Here is a 22688-nt window from a genome sequence, read left to right as displayed (position 1 = left end):
GGAAGCTAAGCAGGGTTGACCCCGATTCGTACTGGGACAGAAGACCACCAAGGAAGTCCAAGGTTTCTGTGTAAAGGCCGAGAAAGCTGCAAACCCTCTCAGCGGAAGATGTGCAGGCGGCTGGCCGTTCCGCAGATGCTGACCCAACAGAGATCAGAGATCAGAGATCAGAATTATATGGCAATCAATAACCCTACAGTGGCGTAGTGTCTAAGAGCAGTGGCTTAGAGCAGGTGCACTCTGATCTGGAGGAACCGGGTTTGATTCCCAGCTCTGCCGCTTGAGCTGTGGAGGCTTATCTGGGGAATTCAGATTAGCTTGTGCACTCCCACACACGCCAGCTGGCCGACCTTGGGCTAGTCACAGTTCTTCTGAGCTCTCTCAGCCCCACCCACCTCACAGGGTGTTTGTTGTGAGGGAGCAAGGGCAAGGAGATTGTAAGCCCCTTTGAGTCTCCTGCAGGAGAGAAAGGGGGGATATAAATCCAAACTCTTATTCTACCCCACCCTTTGCTGTAGCCAGGGTAGGGCCCTGATCGAGCCCTGATTCAGATCTAGGCTTTAATTCTTACCCCTCCTCTTTCTTTGTTGTAGGGATTATAGGAAAAATCATGCGGCTGATAGAATCCGTCTGTCCCCTGGGGAATTTCCTGTTTGAGCTGTGGGTTTTGAAAAGGGCTCAGTTTGTAGAGGGAGGCAGGGGTTTTTTTCTCTGGAGATCCTCGGTGCATGCAACCTTGGGCGTTGTAGGAACCATGCAGGGACTCCCCTCTCCCCTTGTGTCGCAAGAGACTGCTTAAAAATAAACTGGTGCAGCCACAGCTCAGTCGCCCACTGCCTTTTCTTATGCCAGTTTGCCTCTTTCCTCCCCGCTTCTAAGTCTCTCTGCTCCCCGTTCCTGGATAATTGAGGTCAGCCAATCCACCCCCTGATGAAAGTCCTCTGATCCCCGTTCCTGCAATTACCCCGCCCAGAAGGGCTTTGCCGAAGACTTGAATCACCAGTGGCCGCTTGGCCGTAAGTGGGTGAAAATGAGCAAAGATGAAAAAGGCCTCCTCGCTTCCCAGAGTCTCTCTGCTCCGGCATCTCCCTCCTCTCCTCCCTGCATTTCATAGATGAACCAACCTCGCTGGGGAATGGGGGGGATATGGACCCCCTTGGAGATGAAAACTCCATTTGCCCTGTCTGTGATGTGAAGCATCCTTATCTAAGAGAAAGGAGCCATCTCTCTCTCTCAGCCTGAAAAGAAAGCTGTTAATCGCTGCAAAAGAAATTAGAGGTTGGTTCTGGTGGGTTTTCTGGGCAGTGTGGCCGTGGTCTGGTGGATCTTGTTCCTAACGTTTCGCCTGCATCTGTGGCCAGCATCTTCAGAGGTGTATCACAGAGGTGTATCACAGAGGGAAGTCTGACACTGTGTGTAACAGACTTCCCTCTGTGATACACCTCTGAAGATGCCAGTCACAGATGCAGGCGAGACGTTAGGAACAAGATCCACCAGACCACGGCCACACAGCCCGGAAAACCCGCCCGAACCAGTTGAATCCGACCGTGAAAGCCTTCGACAATACAAATCAGAGGTTGCTTTATTTTATTTTTTATTTGTGGCGTTCGAGGTGTGACTGTGAGGTGGGTCACACAACTCTGCTTTCATAGTTAAAAGTCCCTATGGATCCAGGGTGGTGCTATTGTCAGCATCAAGCTAGGATCGGGCAGACCCGGGTTTGAGTCCAAACTCTGCCACAGAAGCTTGCTGGTTGACCTTGGGCCGGTCACGTGCTCTCAGCCTTACCTACCTTACAGGGGTGTGGTTGGGGGATACAGTGGAGTAGAGAAGAATCATATGAAGAAGAAGAAGAAGAGTTTGGATTTATATCCCCCTTTCTCTCCTGCAGGAGACTCAAAGGGACTTACAATCTCCTTGCCCTTCCCCCCTCGCAACAAACACCCTGTGAGGCGGGTGGGGCTGAGAGAGCTCCGAGAAGCTGTGACTAGCCCAAGGTCACCCAGCTGGCGTGTGTGGCTAATCTGAATTCCCCAGATAAGCCTCCACAGCTCAGGCGGCAGAGCTGGGAATCAAACCCAGCTCCTCCAGATTAGATACACGAGCTCTTAACCCCTACGCCACTGCTGCTCCTATGAGCCGCCTTGAGTCCCCATTGGGAAGAATGAAGTACACACATAAATGAAGTACAGAATGAAGTACATAAATGAAGTACATACATAAGTAAAATGGGCCCACCAATTTTTGTTGTCTGCATTGTCGAAGGCTTTCACAGCCGGAATCACTGGGGTGTTGTGTGGTTTCTGGGCTGCATGGCCATGTTCTGGTAGCATTTCCCCCTCATGCTTCACCTGCATCTGTGGCTGGCATCTTCAGATCTTCTGGAGATGCCAGCCACAAGGCTCTGGCAATAATCAGGAAAGAATGCCATTGCACTAGAACAAACCATCTAACAGCTCCTGGGCATAAGGCTCTAATTCATTGATCCTTTGGAAGGCTGAGGAGCTGTGCGTGGGCAGAAGGCCAACAGCATTGTTGTCTCTCTTTGTATTCTTTTGTGAGGAACAGAAGTGTAGGGCGAAGAAGAGTCCTCCGTGGCTCTGATGCTTGGCGGAGTCACCTCCATTGTATGTCTCCCGGTGAGCACACATGAAGCCATGGAATTGCCCCATGTGACTGTCGAGGGATTCAGGCAAAGATCATTCACGTCACCAGCTACTTGGGTTTTTTAGTTGGAGATGCTCGGCATTGAAGCTGGAACCACCTGCATGCCAAGAAGATGCTATTCCACTGAGTTACACCCCTCGCAGCTTGGCTGGTGTTTTGTGAGTCTCCTGGTCTGCTGTCCATGGTCCTGACATGTTACCGGTTACATCATACCTCTGGCTCCCCCTCTTCCTGTCACATGACCACGGGCTTGAAGTTGCTGCTGCCGCCTGGGGGTTACAGATGTGTCCGGGCTAAAGAAGGGGTGAAGTGCCACTCATGCTTGTCTGTACGCATTGTTTGCTGGGCTATTTGAAAGTGGGCTGGGGCAGTCAAGAGGCAAGGGGGATTAGTGGCCAGGGCTGACTGTCAGGGCTGTTCGACAGTGGAATGCACTGCCTCGGAGAGTGGTAGAGTCTCCTTCTTTGGAGGTTTTTAAACAGAGGCTGGATGGCCATCTATCTGGAGTGCTTTGATTGTGTGTGCCTGCATGGCAGGGGGTTGGACTCTTCCAACTCTATGGTTCTATGATTACCTCTTCCTAGGCCAGACAGACAAGTCATTACAGTCTCAGACAGCCACAGATCTTGAACCACTACTGGATGACCAGGCAATGGACGAAGGAGTTTATAAGCCACCTTGAGACTCCTTACAAGAAGAAGAAGGAGGAGGAGGAGGAGGAGGAGGAGGAGGAGGAGGAGGAGTTTGGATTTATATCCCCCCTTTCTCTCCTGCAGGAGACTCAAAGGGCTTACAATCTCCTTGCCCTTCCTCCCTCACAACAAACACCCTGTCAGGTAGGTGGGGCTGAGAGAGCTCCGAGAAGCTGTGACTAGCCCAAGGTCACTCAGCTGGCATGTGTGGGAATGCACAGGCTAATCTGAATTCCCCAGATAAGCCTCCACAGCTCAGGCGGCAGAGCAGGGAATCAAACCCGGTTCCTCCAGATTAGAGCGCACCTGCTCTTAACCACTACGCCACTGCTGCTCCCGGGCTAGAAATCCAAACCCGTCTTCTTCTCTAACCACTGCACCACAACAACCCTTAAATGGCATTAAAATGGTGGGGAAAATGAACCAAACCAATTGCTGTGGTTAGCAATGAAAGAGAAGCGAGGCATGACTGGGGGACTTGGAATAGAGTCCAGGGGCCTGCAACCTGCGGCTCTCCAGATGTTCATGGACTACAATTCCCATCAGCCCCTGCCACCATGGCCAATTGGGATATCTGGAGAGCCACAGGTCGCAGACCCCTGGAATAGACTATATAGAAAACGTTAAAACAAATGGAATGGCCGTGTTCTCGTCCCTAACAGCAGCCCGGCCTCACTTACAAAGACAAAACAAGATAGCTCATAATTCCCCAGAGCTCTAGAGATAAGGAGAGAGAATAATTTGAATAAAGTGGTATATTATGTTCAGAACTTTTTTATTTCTGATATTCTAGCTGTTGGCAATTTCATGCACTTGGCAATTACCATCTCTTAACAGAATTGCACCATCTCCTCCCTGTCCCTGGTCTGTTGGGGACAGTCCCTGTGAAATCCAATTCCAATATCTCATCATCGCTAGATTCCCAGTAGAAATATTAGGGGGCGTGAAGGAAAAAAAGAAATCTATTACGCTACAATTATGTGGATGCGAAGATAGCCTCGTTTCCCGTTCTTCTTAAGGTATAAAACTCAATTAAAACGTGCTCACAAGAGGCCGTTTATCTTTAATGAGAATTCTCTACATTTCTAATTTGCTCTGAAGTGCTGGTTTTTGTTATCAGCTATGAGCAAAGAAAAGAGAATCTCCCCTAATGTCTGATCTTGCATCTACAGGGTTCGAACCAGGTGGAACGCCGCCCATTTTTTAAAAAATGGGCACTGGTGTATCCTGAAATATTCATCTGCTTTGTGTTTGGCAAGACGTGCAAAAGCTTTGATCGTTTCTTTCCAGTATGAACCAGACATTTGCAGTAATCAAGGAAAGACCCGTGGCTCAGTGGTAGAGCATTGGTTTTGTACACTGGAGGTTGCTAGTTCAACCCCGGGCACCTCCAGTTAAAAGGATCAGATGCTCCATGAAAGACTTCATAGTGGTCTACTTTGTATACAGAACATCTTACATTCATCTGTCAGCAACTCCAGTTAAAACAGTCAGGGAATAGATGATGTCAATTATCTCTGTCTCAGACCCTGGAGAACCATTGCCAGTCTGAATAGACAATACCGTCTATGGGAGTTTCAAATGTTCAGATTCTCCAATGTGTGGCTGTTTGTGTGATCTGTTTGGAATACCAAAGGTCACCGGTTTGGTCCCTTCCATCTCCAGTTCTAAAGATCAGGTGATAAGAAATGGGAAAGACCCCCATTTCAGACCATGGACAGCAGTCACAGGGGACAATATTGACCTTGGTAACCCAAGAATCTGACTCAATAAGAGTCAGATTTTATGCCAACCAGCCATGAACTTTTACTTTAAACAGAGGTAGGCAGGAAGAGATCTATTCAAAGACATGCTTCTTTCAGGGGAAGTTGTTGAAAACAATATTGAATGTGCGCAGTCGTGACACCGTTACGTTATGTGATCCAGATGTTTGTGATATATATTTCCTAAACATGGAAATCTGTGATACATTATTGTTGGGGGGGGGGGGATTATCCTCCCACCTCTTCCACTGTGTCTATTAAGACAAGGTCTACATTGCAAAAATGTGTGTATGTTTGGCAGAAGACCCTATTGGATAATGTCTGTGTAGTCAACTGCACTGTAGCATGGTGTAGAGGTTTAAGAGCAGCTGACTCTAAGCCTGCTGGGTGACCTTGGGGTAGTCCCAGTTCTCTCAGAACTCCCTCAGCCCCACCTACCTCACAAGGTGTCTGTTGTGGCGAGAGGAAGAGAAAGGAGCTTGTCAACTACCTTACCTTACAGGAGATAAATATAAATCCAAATTCTTCTTCTTCTTGAAGGTCACTATCCTTTGATGGCCTTTATAAAAAAATGTATTTAACTTGTTCTTATTTCTGGCAGAATGAAGCCTCCCACCTCTCAGGTGTTTTTTTCAACAAATTGTAATAAGTATTGTAATAAATATTGTTTCCACCATGCCCCCAAAAGTACTTTAGTTCTTCCGTTTAAAAACACAAACAAACCTCAGACACATGGTTTCTTATCCCTGCTCTTGAATGGATTGCTCACACAGCCTTAAAAACTAGAAATGTTAGTATAATATAAATCAAATAATATAAATCAGGGCACTTTACCTACCCTTTACCTACCCAGTGCACTTTACCTACCAACACATGCCAGCTGGGTGACCTTGGGCTAGTCACGGTTCTTCGGAGCCCTCTCAGCCCCACTACCTCACAGGGTGTTTGTTGTGAGGGGAGAAGGGAAATGAGTTTGTAAGCCCCTTTGAGTCTCCTTGCAGGAGAGAAAGGGGGGGGATATAAATCCAACTCTTCTTCTTCTTCTTCCTTCTCTTAAACATTTGTAACTTTTTTTAAAATGTCCTGTCTCCTCCTTGAAATGCTCTGTCATTGTCAAGTTAGCTAAAGGGGAAGGATTATTTCCAGATCATCTGAGCATAGTAAGAATATATAGCTGTGATTCATGTGAGTATGATTTGAAGATCTTTGATTTTCACAGGGCAGCAATTCCCTCTGGCTTTCTTTTAGACATGTTTCTATTTTTTTTAAAGTCTAATTCTTTAAATGGAAATGCCACAAATCAGAAATTGGAACAAATCAGTGCTCAGGGCGGAGTGATAGAGACAATAACTTCCAACATGGAGGGCATGCCCAGACTCCAAATTTACCTTATCCTTCCTCACTTTTCTCAGTTTTGAGCTGTTGATGGTTTCATCTTCACTTCTCCCCCCAATGGCTTTTCTGATGGGTGTTGTATTCCACTAGGGTTTCTGAAAATGTGTTGTTTTTTAATTCACATAATTTCTCAGATGCTTTGAGTTTTCCCCTTTGCATTGTATTTTCAGCTCGTGGATTTGAAGCCATGAGGAGATACTCCCAAAATAATGCAACCTCGCTGTTCAAAAAAAATACGCACATTATAAATAAACCATCAGCCTTTTTAATGCCCTCCTGCCCCGCCCCCCAAACTCTTCTTCTGATGTCTTCAAAGGAGACCCTCAGAGTCTCCAACTTCATCTAGTTTCATCTACCTGGGTTATGAAAATATTTCAAAGACCTAGAGGCCCCGTTGCAAACTCAAAGTGGGCATCTGTATGGGGGTTGGTAGCAATAACATAAAACAGGAGTCCGGTGACACCTAACTATGTCTGTTCTGGAATAAGATTTATTCCAGTATAAACTGATGCCAGATAAAAGTTTGCATCCTATAAAAGTGAATTTAGCCAAAGTGGGTGAATCCCTCCCTCCCTCCCTTTGTGTGTGTGTGTGACAGAAAAAGATTCCAATGGAATGTTGGTCTTTCAAGAGAGCCAGCGTGGTGTAGTGGTTAAGAGCAGGTGCACTCTAATCTGGAGAACCGGGTTTGATCCCTTGCTCTGCCACTTGAGCTGTGGAGGCTTATCTGGGGGACCAGATTAGCTTGTGCACTCCAACACATGCCAGCTGGGTGACCTTGGGTTAGTGTCAATCATAAACAGCAAATCCCCTGTCTAATACAGAATTAAAAACTCAATTTTAATATAAACATTTTAAAATACATCAATGAACATATAAACCATACATACAATGGACAACGATTTGAAACCCTACATACACTCATGCACAAAAAAAGGGAAAGAGAGATTCTCTGGACCAATGTATACACAACAAGAGAATCTCTCTCCCTTTTTTTGTGCATGAGTGTATATGGGGTTTTGAATCGTTGTTGTTGTCCATTGTGTGTATGGTTTATATGTTCATTGGTGTATTTTAAAATGCTTACATTAAAACGGAGTTTTTAATTCTGTATTGGAGCCAGACAGGGGATTTTCTGTTTATGATTGACATTTATACTGTCTCAGGCTTTGTTTTGTATCGCATTGACCTTGGGTTAGTCACAGTTTTTTCTGAGCTCTCTCAGCCCCACCCACCTCACAGGGTGTTTGTTGTGAGGAGGGAAGGGAAAGGAGATTGTAAACTGCCTCCAGTCTCCTTGCAGGAGAGAAAGGGGGGGGGGGTATCAATCCATCTCTTTTTCCAGAGATTGGCTTGGTCTGATCTGAATAGAAAATATGAACCAAGCAGTTTGCAGGCAAAAGGAATTCCCTCTGCTGGAAGCTGCACTTGCGGATCGGAGCTGCGGAGTCCAACCTAACCCTGGCTAAAAGAAAAATCTGGCACATGCTCAGGAGTGCCTTTTCTCTCTGCTTCACACAGCCCCAGCCTGAGTCCCGGCTCTGCAGTTGGCCCATTAAACTGGGCAAATTGCGCAAAGATTCGCTTGGAGATGCAACTGGCCAATGTCACACTCTCCTAGCTGCAAATCTGAATTTGCCCGCGGGATCTTCCCTACAGATAGGCAACGCCCCTTCGTACTACTGGGCAGGGCTTGGAGCTGTGCCAACCTGCCCGGGCATCCCTCCCCAACAGCCAATGAACAGGAGACCAGCCAGGAGCGTTTGAGGGCGTGTGACACGATCAAGCGGATTCTTTCCGATCAGAGAAGGGTTTGTCGACTTGGGAAAGAGGGAAACGGCTTTCGTGCACCAAAAGAGCACGGGTTTTGTTTGTTTTTTTTTTTGGGGGGGGGGGTTCCCTTTCAAACCACGTTCACTTTCATTTAGATCCATACCACTTTCATTTAGATCCATACTATTTAGATTCGAACCACGTTCACTTTCCATGTACGTCTCCATGCCACCTGGAGAGGGGACATTTATTTTCCCCTTTTAATGCCCCCCCTCCTCTCCCAACCCACCCCTTCACCCCCCCCACAACAATCCCGTCGGCCAGATGTTGAGCCGGACATCAATAGAGAAATGATTTAACCCCCTCCCTAGGTTGGCTACTCCATTCGTAAAGGCGGTCGCCCTCACCAACAGCATCGCCAACCAGGAAGTAAAAAGAATAATGATAAAAAATGAAGGCGTTGCAAATGGATTGGACCCTATTCCCTTTAGGGTCAGAGCCGTACTATTGAGACTGGCTGGGAAAAGACGCGAGTTCGCCCACCCCAAAGGTTTTTAATATTCCAAGGGAGGGGGCGTTTGGCTACCACACCATCTTGGATGCGTTTCTGTGTACAGTCTGGGCACGCAAGCTGCGAAGAAACCCCTTTCTTTCACCCGGGCTCCAGGTGTAAAGATTTATTTTGTTCGTCTCTTTTCCGTTTCCACAAATATCTGCCTTTATCTGTCTGTGTTTTGAATGTACTTTTGATCTGTACTTCAGAGATGTTTGTAATGCGCTGGAGCCTATTTTAATATGCCTAATAAAGGTATTTTGTATGTATTGTAATAAGGAGCCTCCAAAGTCCACTTCAAACCTTTATTATGACCATTATTTGACTTTCCACATACAGAAGCGCGGTATAAAAGGGCAGCGGCGGTGAATTCAGGCGTCCCTTTGCCAAGACGTTCCACGATCCCTTTTATTTCATTCCTTTTTTAAAATTCTCTTCCCCCAGCCCGGATAAGATTTGTGCTGACCTCTGGTCGGGGCGGGATCCGAAGAAAGAGGACACGATCCACAGATGCACACGAGTCGCACGGATATTTAAACGTGTTGAAAACTCCCGACAGCCAAAAGAAAACCCAACAGAACAATTCCCCCCACCAAACCCCTTCGCTTTCTTTGCGGCTTCTTGCACATCACGGAATCACATTTGGGGGAAGGGGGACGGATACGTTTTCTCGAAGCCATCTACGCTACTGGGTCAACATTTAGGAAATACGGAGCTGTGAAAGTGACATGCCTCGGACAAGGGGAGGGACGGGGGGGGGTCTCTCGGCCTGTCCATCAACGGAACGCCCCCACAGAGGAGTCCAAAAACCAAAGTCACACACACACATCAAACACAGGGCGTCGCCCTCGTTGCCCGTCGGTGCAGGATGGGGACCCTTGTTCTAGCCCTCCAGCTTGGCGCTAGTGAGTTTAAGGCAATTCCCTCCCCCCCACTTTCAATATTTCCCCTTTTTTAAAAAAGTCCCTATAATCCATCGCTCTTGTGTCAATTTTTGGAGGAGAAAAATAATAAATGTGCGTAAAAAAATGAAGTGTGGGGGAGCTAAGGGAGAGGGAAGGAGCTTTCTCGAGCACCGTTCAAATAGAAGAAGAAGAAGAAGAAGAAGAAGAAGAAGAAGAAGAAGAAGAAGAAGAAGAAGAAGAAGAAGAAGAAGAAGAAGAAGAAGAAGAAGAAGAAGAAGAAGGGAGGAGGAGGAGGAGAACGGGAAGAGGAAGAGGAAGAAGAAGAAGAAGCAAAAGCAGGAGGAGGAGGAGGAGGAGAAGGAGAAGGAGAAGGAGAAGGAGAAGGAGAAGGAGAAGAAGAAGAAGAAGAAGAAGAAGAAGAAGAAGAAGAAGAAGAAGAAGAAGAAGAAGAAGAAGAAGAAGAAGAAGAAGAAGAAGAAGAAGAAGAGTTGGATTTACATCCCCCCCTTTCTCTCCTGTAAGGAGACTCAAAGGGGCTTACAATCTCCTTCCCCCCTCCCAAGGTAGATGGGGCTGAGAGAGCTCCGAAGAACCGTGACTAGCCCAAGGTCACCCAGCTGGCGTGTCGGAGCGCACAGGCTAATCTGGTTCCCCAGATAAGCTTCCGCAGCTCAAGCGGCAGAGCCGGGAATCAAACCCGGTTCCTCCAGATTAGAGTGCCCCCCTGCTCTTCACCACTACGCCACTGCTGCTCTCTTTGTTAATTTAAAAAAAAAAAGCATTTTTTTAAATATTTCAATATTTTAATATTTGAAAAAGAGAATGTCTCCCGGTTGGAAAAGAGATCCGTTCCGTGGCCCCCTGCCGGGGCAGAAGTAGCCGACCCCCCCTCAAAAAAAATCCCCCAACAAAACCCAGCGCTGGCCGGACATTCAGTGTCCCCCTTGGAGGCGTCGCCTCTTCCCCTCTGGAAAAAGCCCTTCGGAAGAGCCGTTGCCCACGGGCCAGCCAGGGGGGCCCCCCAGCCTTTCTGATGTTTCTGTCCCTGTCCCCTAAGTGGGGGCCGGAGGGGGTGGCCGGAGGGAAGGCCTCAGCGAGCCGGCTGCTTGTAGTTGCCATTGATCTCCTCGGATATGGTCACCGCTTCGGCCCCGAGGGGCAGCCGGTCGCTGTACTCGGAGCGCACTTCGAACTCCTCCGGGTTGGTTTTGGAGTGCGAGCGGGGCAGGGACCCCGCGCCGGCGCTCTCCTCCCTCTCCAGCCGCCCCCCGCCCTTCCCCTCCTCCCCTTCCTCCTCCTCCTCCTCCTCGCCTTCCCCTTCTCCCACCTCGCTGGGCTCCTCCTCGTTCCGCTCGGACTCCAGGTAGGAGGCGCGGGGGTCGAAGTCGGCCGCCATGTGCTTCTCCATCTGGTCCGGGTTCTGCGCCTTCATGATGAGCTTGTAGGTCTTGCCCTGGTACTTGGAGAGCAGGTGGCAGCAGGTGGCCCCCACCAGGGGCACGGTGGCCAGGCCCAGCAGGAAGACGCTGACCACCACGATGATGACCAGCGAGGGCACCTCTTGCTTGGTGGTGAAGACCACCTGCACCTGGCACTCCTCGCCGGCGTAGGTGAGGCACACCGAGTAGTTGGTGCCGGGGCTGAGGCCCTGGAACCGGTAGGCGTTGACGCCCTCCTCGATCTGGGACCACTGGACCAGGGCGTGGCCGCGGCGCCGCTCCTGGCACAGGTAGAGCATCCTCAAGGGGGGCTTCTCCGGCTGGCCGTACACAGGTGTGATCTGCACCTTGGCCTCGCGCTCCGACACGTCCAGGGCGATGACGCCCAGGTCGAAGCGGTGGGGCTTGAGGTCCGCGCTCTGGTTGAAGGCGTGGTTGGAGACGTAGCGGCTGGCGGCCTCGGCCGAGCCGCACTTCTTCTCGAAGTGGGGCGGCTCGAAGGGGCGGCCCTCCGCGGCGCTGGCGTTCCGGGGGCCGGCCCCGGGGGAGGTCCTGGGGGTGGCCCTCACCTGGACCCCCTTACCCACCTCCTCGGGCTTCATGACGCTGTTCTTGGACGCCTTGCCTTCCGCCGACTTCTTCCCGCCGGGCTGCGCTTGGGGGTCGCCCAGGGGGCCGCCGGGGTCCTTCTGGGGGTCGGCCACGGCCACGTTGACCGAGGTCTGGTTGCGACCCACCTCGTTGGCGGCCAGGCAGGTGTAGGTGCCTTCCTCTTTCTTGCTGAGCTGCGGGATCAGCAAGGTGCCGTTGGCGAAGGCGCGGAACCGGTCTTGCTCCGGCAGGTGGTTGCCGCGCTGCGCTTCCGTGGCGGAGCCGCGCACCTCCACGGCGTCGCCCGCCGTCTGGATCCTCCAGGTGACCTCCGGCTGGGGGACACCTGCCGCCGCGCAGTGCAGGGCCAAGGTGAAGCCGTAGTAGAGCGGCGTGCGGTCCAGGTTGGGGTGATAGGTGAGCTGGACGGTGGGGGCCGCGCACTGCAGGTAGGGGATGCGCGCCAGCGGGACTCCCTGCAACTTCTCCGGCGAGGCGCAGCGGATGGAGTCCCGCTCCGGGATGGAGATGAGGGTGTTCTCGGTCCAGTTCTTGAGCCACATCACCTGGCAGGTGCAGTCGAAGGGGTTGTTGTAGATCTGCAGGTGCGAGAGGGAGGTGAGCGGGTCGAAGGTGCCCTCCGGCACGGCGCGGAACTGGTTGTTGTTGACGCGCAGGGAGCGCAGGTCGCGCAAGGTGTGGAAGGCGCCGCCGGGCAGGTGGGCCATGCGGTTGTTGTTCATCTTGAGCAGCTGCAGGGCGCTCAGGTTGCGCAGGTCGCCCCAGGGGAAGGCGGCGATCTGGTTGTGGCTGACGTCCAGGTTCTTCAGCTGCGCCAGGATGGCCAGCGTGCCCTCCTCGATGGCCCCGATCCGGTTGTGGGCCAGCCACAGGGAGGTCACCTGCGTCACCTCCACGAAGGAGCCCCGGCGCAGGGCGGCGATCTTGTTGGCCGACAGGCTCAGCGTGGTCACGTTGGATGGCAGCCCCGCCGGCACCGCTTCCAGGTCCTTGTAGGCGCAGTCGGCGAACTGCTGCGCGTACTTGTCCACGCAGGCGCACGGCTCCGGGCAGCCCGCCGCCGGCCCGGCCAGGTAGGCCGCCGCCGCCAGCCAGGCGCGCAACACCAGCGCGCCGCGCATGTCGGCCCTGCCAGAGAGAGAGACAGAAAAGGATGCGCGCCTTAGGGTTTGCTGTTTGCCCTACCCAACAGCCGCCTTTTCGCGCGCCCACGGGGGTCCCCTCTACACCTGCCCTGCCTACTCTCGAGGAGAGACGAACGTGCTTCCCAAGAGTCCCCCCCCCAGATTCCCTTCAAGCCCCCTTCCAAACAGGTTCCTAGCAGGGGGGCGCGTCTCTGGTCTTTGCGCCCCCTCCGTCTTGCAGCGCGCGTTTCGCCTGACATCCAAAAGCCAGGGAGATTTGCACAGGGCGAAAGGCGACTGACATTCGACCCCCCACGTTTTTTGATATTTGTGGATCCCCCCCCACACCAAATTGTGCCCCGCCCTCATATGTTAAACTTGCGAGGCGATCTGGAGACCCCCGAGAACAGCTAGGTTCGAGTCCAGAGCGCGCGAAGAATTGAGGACGTGCGCTTGCGAGAATCAACGCTCTCTTGGTCAAGAAAACGCCCCCCCCCAAAGCACCCCGACGGCACCCAGATACTCCAAGGAAGGCGTCCTTTCGGAAGCCACAACCCCACCCCTCCCTCGCCCCCACCGAAGAAACCCGTTAGCTGGTTACCCGGGTCCCCTGCGCGCTTCCCAACTGGCTCCAACGCAAAGCGGTTTCCTGTCTGGTGCGCGCGTCTTTGGGCTTGCCCTGCCCCTTAGGCAAGACGGCCGATGTGGCAGCCGAGGGAAGGGGGCCCCTGAGATTCTCCCCGGTCCCTTTCGCCCGCACCGGGGTGAGCCCCGACGGCAGAGGCGCGCCCCTCTCCGCGCCACCCCTCGCCAAGGAGCCAGGGCGCAGCCGCTCCATCCTTCCCCTCCACAGCCGCCCCTCCAGCCCCTCACCGTCTCCGCAGAGTGTCTTTAGGACGCCGGCGTCCCCCGGAGCGACCCCCCAGATGCAAAAGCCCCACAGGACCCCGGGCGCCCCATAAAGCCCGGGGGTCGCCGCGCGTCACCCCGGGGTGACTGTCGCCATCGGAAGAGGAGCCGGCTGTTGCGCGCCCGCCTCGCCCTGCCTGTGCGCCGCTTCCACGGCTCTCCCCTCGTCCCCTCCCCTCCCCTCCCCTCTCCTGCCCGCCCTCCCCCTCCCCCTCCCCCTCCCCACTCAATTCCAACCCCCTTTAAAAAAAACCCATCTCTCCCGGCGCTCAGGAGCGTCCGCACGCGCGCGCCCGCAGGCTACGGACGCGCGCGAGGCTGGGCCACCTCCTGCTTAAGGGAGGGGGGGATGACCGCGCCCTCCCCCCTGACTGACGGCCATGCAATATTTATCACGTCAATCTGTCTCCAAGCCCTCATCCCTACCCACCCGCCTCCACCCCACCCCTGAGCTAGAAATCCTTTTTCCTTTATTATTTCCCCCTTTTTTTTGCTAAGGCTCTGATGGAAAGCAAAATAGCTTGGAATCCGAGGGTCTCTTCGGGAAGACCAGGTGGAATGGAGACCCACCTGTTCGGGATTGCCCTGCCCTGCCCGAGCTCCTCTCCCCAGCATAGTAGTAATTTCCCCCACCCCCACCCCCTTCTCCAAAATAAGACAACTATCCCAGGCACACTTAAGTAGCACACTTCATAGTCTCTAAGCCTGTCGAAATACTCCCAAATTGGTGTCTTACAAGCTCCTTTCCCTTTCTCTCCCCACAACAGACACCTTGTGAGGTAGGTGGGGCTAACAGAGTCCTGAGAGAACTGTGGCTAGCCCAGGGGTAGGGAACCTTTAACACTCAAAGAGCCATTTGGACCCATTTTCCACAGGAAAAGAAAACACTTGGAGCCGCAAATAATTTTTGACATTTAAAATAAAGATAACACTGTATATATAGGGGTTTTTTTTACCTTTTACTCCGCTCATTCTGAGAAGCGCATGGATGCGCCCACCCTGCTGCCTGCAGGGCGGGCAAGGATGAAGCTGGCGGCTCGGCCTCGCTGGCCGCCGGGAAAGTGCCCGGGACGGGTGAGGGGGAAGCCCGTGGCGTGGCCCAGCCGACCGTGGGCAGTTGGTGCGCCCACCCTGCTGCCTGCAGGGTGGGCAAGGATGGGGCCGGCGGCTCGGCTCGTGGAGCTACAGTGCAAGGGCAGAAGAGCCGCATGCGGCTCTCGAGCCGCAGGTTACCTACCCCTGGGCTCGCCCAAGGTCACCCAGCAGGAATGTAGGAATGCGGAAACACACCTGGTTCACCAGATAAGCCTCTGCCACTCAGGTGGAGGAGCGGGGAATCGAACCTGGTTCTCCAGATTGGGACCCACCTGCTCTAAACCATGACACCACCCTGGCGTAGACCTGTGAAGTGAAGACCTGTCCAAATGTCATGTTTGGGAAAGGAATATACAGTCTCTTTCCCAAGCTCTGGGGATCTTTATTATTCTTGATGGCTTCTAATGCCACGTAGTCAGACTGAGCGCAACTCTAATGAGCTAGACTGGGTCAGAGCTGTGTGGCCCCATCTAATGACATCACAAGCCCATGTCCCATAAGGCTATGACCAAAACAACACTATGATAACAGTCACGTGCATCTTGGCTATGTTTATATTGTAGCGTTGCCAACCTCCAGGTCCAGTCCGGAGATCTCTTGGAGTTACAACCGATCTCCAGATGTCATAGATGAAGAACAACAGTTTGGATTTATATCCCACCTTTCTCTTCTGCAAGGAGACTTGAGGGGCTTACAAGCTCCTTTCCCTTCCTCTCTCCACAACAGACACCTGGTAAGGTAGGGAGGGCTGAGAGAGTTCTGAGAGAACCGTGACTAGCCCAGCAGGAATGTAGGAGTGCGGAAACACATCTGGTTCACCAGATAAGGCTCTGCCACTCAGGTGGAGGTGTGGGGAATCAAACCCGGTTCTCCAGATTAGAATCCACCTGCTCTTAACCACTACACCACGCTGGCTCTTAAAGTTTCCTTACAGAAAATGGCCGCTTTGGAGGGTGGACTCCATGGCCCAGGTCCTACTTCTCCCCAAACTTGCCCTCCCAAACTTTGCCCCCAAATCTCCAAGAATTTCTCAACCCAGAGGTAGCAATTCTATTGGATTGGTTATGCACGTCACTAACTAGCACACTGTTATCGTGGCCCTTCTCCAGTGAACTTGTGTGGCCTACATGATCCTCTTCCTCCTTTTATCCTCACAACACCCCTGTGAGGTAGGCCATCTTTAAAATGTCGGGATCCCCAATCTTGTAGAGCTCGTGAGTGCCTTTGGAATTCTGGCACAGCATAGTTTAGAAAATCTTGCAGCATAGACAAAATGGGTGAACCTCCTTTCTCTTTTTCTCATAATACTCAAATTCAGGGACCCACAATGAAAAGTGGGGTAGATGCAGGGAGCACAAAAGGAAGTACCCCGTCGGGACTGATGTAGCTCCATGCCACAAGACAGAACTATGGAACAGGTCCAGAGGAGGGCAACCAAAATGGAAAAAGATCTGGAATCCATGCCCTACGAGGAGAGACTTAGGGAGCTGGGGATGTTTAGCTTGGTGAAGAGAAGATTAAGAGGTTACATTATAGCCGTGTTTAGATAACTGAAGGGGTATCATGTTGGTGAGGGAGCAAGCTTGTTTTCTGCGGCTCCAGGGGTTAGGACCAGCAGTCATAGGTTCAAAGTGAAGGAAAAGAGATTCCACCTAAACTTCAAGAAAAACTTCCTGACAGTAAGAGCTGTTCGACAGTGGCGGAGTCTCCCTCTTTGGAGGTTTTTAAACAGAGGCTGGATGGCCACCTGTCAGGAGTGCTTTGATTGTGTGTTCCTGCATTGCAGGGGGTTGGACTTGATGGCCCTTGGGGTCTCTTCTAACTCTATGGTTCTATGGCCATCAGCACAGATGTCTGTGGAAGGGAACTAAACAAATTTATAGAGCACTGGTTTGTCAAGTGCTGATTGGCCCAATGGAAACCCTGCGTTTAGAGACAGAAGTTGCAGAGGAGAGAAAACCAAGAGAATCGGGACCCTGTGCTTGCTAGCTTCCCAGTAGCTCACGACTGGCCACTGTTGGAAACAAGATGATGGGCTCATTCCGCACATGCAGAATAATGCACTTTCAAACTGCTTTCAGTACTCTTTGAAGCTGTGTGGAATGGCAAAATCCACTTGCAAACAGTTGTGAAAGTGGTTTGAAAATGCATTATTTTGCGTGTGCGGAAGGGGCCTCGGTGTAAATAGTCCTCTTGCTGATCCAGCAGGGCTCTTCTGTTCTTTAACAAGAATTAAGTATTTATGGTGGACAGGCCCGTCAGCAGGTCTGATGAGCGAGGAGAGCGGAAAATGGAACTTCCACGTCTTGAGGCAGTATACCCCTGATCGGAGAAAAGAGCAGATATTTTCATCTGTGTTTTGGCCTTCCCATGCTGACAATAGACTGGTCGAATCGGATCTGACTCAGAAAGGCTCTTCTTATCTTAGGAGTGAAATAAATGCCTTCTACTTGGTTCTTAAGAATTCCGACTTGTGTTATGGCCCAGCCGGAGCTGATGCTGCCGCCACTTGGCTTAATTGCATTCTGTCTCGTTGCGATCGTGTGGCACCAGCGAGCACTAAATTCTGCCCACTGGGCTTTAATTACTTTTGAGGAGAGGGCAAAAAGGAAAAAATATATATAAGATTTTTCATAAATGCCGTGGAGTTGCACTCTCTGGCAGAACGCTTTGCCACAGGCTTTCGGCGGCGGTTTTTATGAATGGCTTAAATTAAGCGATACATTATTAATCACGCCGAATCCAGCGTGCGGCACGTTCTGTATCATTTCGGGAAATTAGCTCAAAACTGGTGGAGCTAATTAGGACACGTGCATGTTTTTCCACGCAAATAGGCGGGGGGATCATCTTCGTACGCCGTGTGTGTTGCAAATGGAGCTCTGCCTTCTTGATTTTAAAGAACTCTTGATCTACGTTGATTTTTGCTCAATAACGGCTTGAATCCGCCCAGGGGTAGGTTGGGCTGCCCCCTGCTGGTAATCCATCTTCATCTTGTTAAAATGCAAACTGTGCAAATACCGAGGGTTGCAAAAACAGCAACCTCGTCTACCCCTGCTCCTGGGTTTTCCATGGAACTAGGGATTTTACCGCTGCTTGATGGTTTTCGAGAACAACCCCTAGGAACAAATCCAGCCATTTCAGTGGGTTCATCTTTCAGGGAGGCCTTGGTCCCGAGCGCTTTGCAGTTGTACCCAGATCTACCCCGGCTTGATCTGCGTTTCCGTTTCCTCTGCTCTGGTCCCTCTCGCCCTATATTTGATCTGACCGTCCGTTCCACATTGGCCCTTTTCTTTCCCCAATTACCCTGCCCAATTTCCTGTTTGTCTGCAGCAAAAAGTCTTGTACAGTAAGGCGGAAAAGCCACAAAGCATCAAATTCAGCTGTCTGAGAATAAAAGAATGATAAAAATGTCACTCTGGTGCATTCTAGGTTCCCTGTTATATTCCAACCATATATATATGGTTGGAATATAACAGGGAACCTAGAAAATATATATATGCTATAACTGCCTCTTCTTCTACCAGTAATACTTCTCCCTGGTTTTCTGCCTTCGACGCAGCCAGTCATTTAAGGATAATCAGTAGCAGACGCAAATGTCTCTTCAGAGGGGTTATCTGTTTGCATTGATAGGAACTGAGTCCAAATTGTACCTTTGGGTATGCTAATAAAAAGTGGGCAAATTTTTCTTATATTTTTCTTTCTTTCTTTCTTTCTTTCTTTCTTTCTTTCTTTCTTTCTTTCTTTCTTTCTTTCTTTCTTTCTTTCTTTCTTTCTCTCTTTTCTTTTCTTTCCAATACAGTAATATATGTAGATGCGAAGATAAAAACTGATAGACCGCCGGGGAGGGCGGTCTATAAACCTAATTAATATATATATTAATATACTAATTAATATATACACACACACACACACACACACATATGTGTGTGTGTATATGTGTATATATATGTGTGTGTGTGTGTATATATGTACACACACATATATATATACACACACATACATATACACACACATACACACACACACACACACACACATATATATACACACACACACACACACATATATATACATATATACACACACACATATACACACATACACATATATACATATACACATATATACATATATATACAAACATATATATATATACACACACATATACATATACACACATATATATACACACACACACACATACACACACACACACATATACATATACACATATATACACAAACATATATATATACACACACATATACATATACACACATATACATATACATATATATATATACACACACATATACATATATACATATATACATACATATATACATATATACATATATACGTGTGTGTGTGTGTGTGTGTTAAGGTATATATATATATGTTAAGGTTAATTGAATTTCACAAAATTTCTTTTTCTTTTCTTTTCCTCCTTTCTTACTTATTTTTTCTTTTTTTACCTCTTAATGTTATTATAGTATGTAATGCACATAACAAAAATGGGAACAGAAAATATTTTCCATTCCAAGATATGGAGATAATATGATAATACACATATATGAAGTAAAATTAACAAACTTCAATATCACGGATCATTGCATACTCTTTTTATATGTGCCCAGATACCAATAATTTTATTTGTATTGTTATCTTCTCTTGTTTTATGTTGAAACTTAAATAAATAATTTTTTTAAAAGTGGGCAAATTTTGAAGCAACAGTGACACCTACAGGGCTTCAAGGGGCAATTTCTATGTGTGCGTCCAAAGTAAATTAGGAATTGTGGCAGAGCAAGGGGGTGAAAATTGTGCGCTGTACAACTGCAGAGTATGAGTGGTATCACTTCTCAAACTTTTGGCTACTATCGGTTTATTGTTAAAACACAGATATGCCCGGCGAGTAGAAAACTATCACGTACACTCAGAGGCTGAAACTGGACCCATTCTCTCAGAAGTTAAAGGGTTTTTTTTAAGAAGAGAAGAAGAAGAAGAGTTTGGATTTGTATCCCCCCTTTCTCTCCTGCAGGAGACTCAAAGGGGCTGACAATCTCCTTGCCCTTCCCCCCTCACAACAAACATAATTCCCTGTGTGAAGTAGGAATTGGGAGCTGAGAGAGCTCCGAGAAGCTGTGACTAGCCCAAGGTCACCCAGCTGGCGTGTGTGGGAGTGCACAGGCTAATCTGAATTCCCCAGATAAGCCTCCACAGCTCAGGCGGCAGAGCGGAGAATCAAACCCAGTTCCTCCAGATTAGATACACGAGCTCTTAACCTCCTACGCCACTGCTGCTCTTTTCAGAGAGCTTTCTTCATCACATCAGGAGAATCAAAAATAGGAACCTTCCATATATAGTCTAAAGTGGAACCGCAGCCAAAAAAGATTCCGTTGAATGCATAAAACTAGGCCTTTATTGTGGAAACTGGAGACTTCATAAGAGTGAAGGACACCATGAAATTATCTTATCTGTCAACACCCCCAAAATCTCCAAAACATCTTACAAACAAATATAAAAACGGAACTCTGGTAACCTTTAACTAGGTTTGGGGAAATGTGCTCCAAAGCCAACCAAATATCCATTAATCCAGGGGGTAACAGGTAATCCCTTTGCTGTCGGTTTGGGATGGGCGGAGAAGTTGCAGACTTACGTAAAAAGCTCTTGCTGTGCCATGGGTGATTCCGCAGAGGTAAAATATAATGGGTTAAGGGGTATGAAAAAAGCCTTAATAGGGGAGAAGTTCTTAAAAAGCTCGCCCCCCCAAACACTTCTAACCCGTGTTATTTTGCTAAACCTACTGTGTTTCCCCGAATATAAGACAGTGTCTTATATTAATTTTTGCTCCCAAAGATGTGCTATGTCTTATTTTCAGAGGATGTCTTATTTTTCCTGTGTTCTGTTCGTCGGGCACGCTTCCAAACAAAAACTTTGCTACGTCTTACTTTCGGGGGATGCCTTATATTTCGCACTTCAGCAAAACCTCTACTATGTCTTATTTTTCAGGGATGTCTTATATTAGGGGAAACAGGGTAGGTGAAATGAAAATCACGAAATTAGCAGCTTCTTTCCTTTAACTGGGTTTCACACATTTCCTGCTTGCCTGTGTGAACTATGGAAAGCAAGAAGCATTCTGTTTCCTCCCTTTCCATCCACCATTATGGTGAATTCTGTAGGCCGCCACCATTAGAGTGGATTCTCTAGGCAGCCGCCATTTTGTGCGGGTATGTTTGTTGGGGAAGGATTCTCGGGTCGCGGATTCTCAGGTGGGGGGGGGATTCTTGGGTGTGCATTTTGCAGAGAATCAAGGCATTTTCCTGCGCGGAGAGAGGAACAAAACAGTGCGTCACACACTGAAGACGGAGGATCAATATATTCAATAAATGTATTTATATATATTATAATTGTCCAGTTACTGAATCCAATGATTGTACATCCGGTTTTTTGAAAAACAAATATATATTTTTTCAACAATAAAAGTTCATTTTTGAGATATATAATCCATATCTTCAATATCGACTACTATTTTTGTTCAGTAGATATTGAAGATATGGATTATATATCTCAAAAATGAACTTTTATTGTTGAAAAAAAATATATTTGTTTTTCAAAAAACTGGATGTACAATCATTGGATTCAGTAACTGGACAATTATAATATATATAAATACATTTATTGAATATATTGATCCTCCGTCTTCAGTGTGTGATGCGCTGTTTTGTTCCTCTGTCATATACGTTAGACACAATTTGGCTTGTTTTCATATTTTCCTGTGCGGAACCTCTTGCATCCTGTCGCCAGGCTCCCAGCGATCCCAGACGGCCCCTGCGCTTGCCGTGCGAACAGCAAGTTAGGCAACACAGGTTCATTTAACCCGTTTATATTTGTTATATTTACCTGAACAACCTCAACATTCCAAAATGTTGCAAACGTTATCAAGACGGAAACAAGCCCTAAATCAGATTTCAGTTATGGAGGAAAATATTAGGCAACAAGTTATCATTGCAAAATAAGTTTTACTGCTTTGATTATGGCTTGATGTTTAAAATATCAACTAAATGTGGAAATACGTTTTCGTGGATTTCGGTCCCTCCTCCTGCCGGGACCTTCCTAATCATGGACGGCGGCTGGATAGAATTCTAAAGCATGCCCGTTTGGGGCAGGATTCAAAGAACTGATCATTTTTTTTAACACTGGTTGATACTGCAGGAATACCTCCTGAACTGTGACTACCCTGTTTCTCCGAAAATAAGATATCCCCTGAAAATAAGACGTAGTAGAGGTTTTGCTGAAGTGCTAAATATAAAGCATCCCCCGAAAGTAAGACGGAGCAAAGTTTTTGTTTGGAAGCACGCCCGTCGAACAGAACACCAGAGCGGAAAAATAAGACATCCCCTGAAAATAAGACATAGTGCATCTTTGGGAGCAAAAATTAATATAAGACACTATCTTATTTTCGGGGAAACACGGTAGGAGTTGCAGAAAAGCAGAGAAGGAATCATCTGTATAACTGAACGGCATATATAACGGGGCATAAAACAGGCTTGCCTTGTGTCCCTGATAGAGGGCTGGGGTAAAGATTGGATGATAGATTTATTTTGGCCCGGCTTCCAACGGCCGATCTGTTAAATGGACTTCCACTGAGTGGAAAGGCAATTGGTGTCTTTTGCAAAACTCCCCGCAGAGAGGAGAGGGCAGGCTTGATTTAATCATGCCCTAGTACCGCTGGCAGGGGCTGATGGGAATTGTAGTCCATAA

The 22688-nt window shown here is 48.9% G+C and overlaps 1 protein-coding gene across 1 annotated transcript; it reads right to left on the bottom strand.

Moving 5' to 3' along the window:
• Window positions 1-10447: 10447 nt before the first annotated feature.
• On the bottom strand, window positions 10448-14049 carry ISLR2 (immunoglobulin superfamily containing leucine rich repeat 2). The gene is made up of 2 exons (XM_048482150.1): window positions 13797-14049; window positions 10448-12927 (listed from the first exon to the last, which is right to left on the bottom strand). Exon 2 carries the CDS (start codon window positions 12918-12920, stop codon window positions 10839-10841), a length of 2082 nt encoding a protein of 693 aa, XP_048338107.1. The 5' UTR covers window positions 12921-12927; window positions 13797-14049; the 3' UTR covers window positions 10448-10838.
• Window positions 14050-22688: the final 8639 nt, after the last annotated feature.

Source organism: Sphaerodactylus townsendi, linkage group LG17 (genome assembly GCF_021028975.2).
Source record: "Sphaerodactylus townsendi isolate TG3544 linkage group LG17, MPM_Stown_v2.3, whole genome shotgun sequence".
NCBI lineage: Eukaryota > Metazoa > Chordata > Lepidosauria > Squamata > Sphaerodactylidae > Sphaerodactylus > Sphaerodactylus townsendi.
Note: the sequence above shows the minus strand (reverse complement) of the source record. Positions and strands in the feature narration are given on the sequence as shown.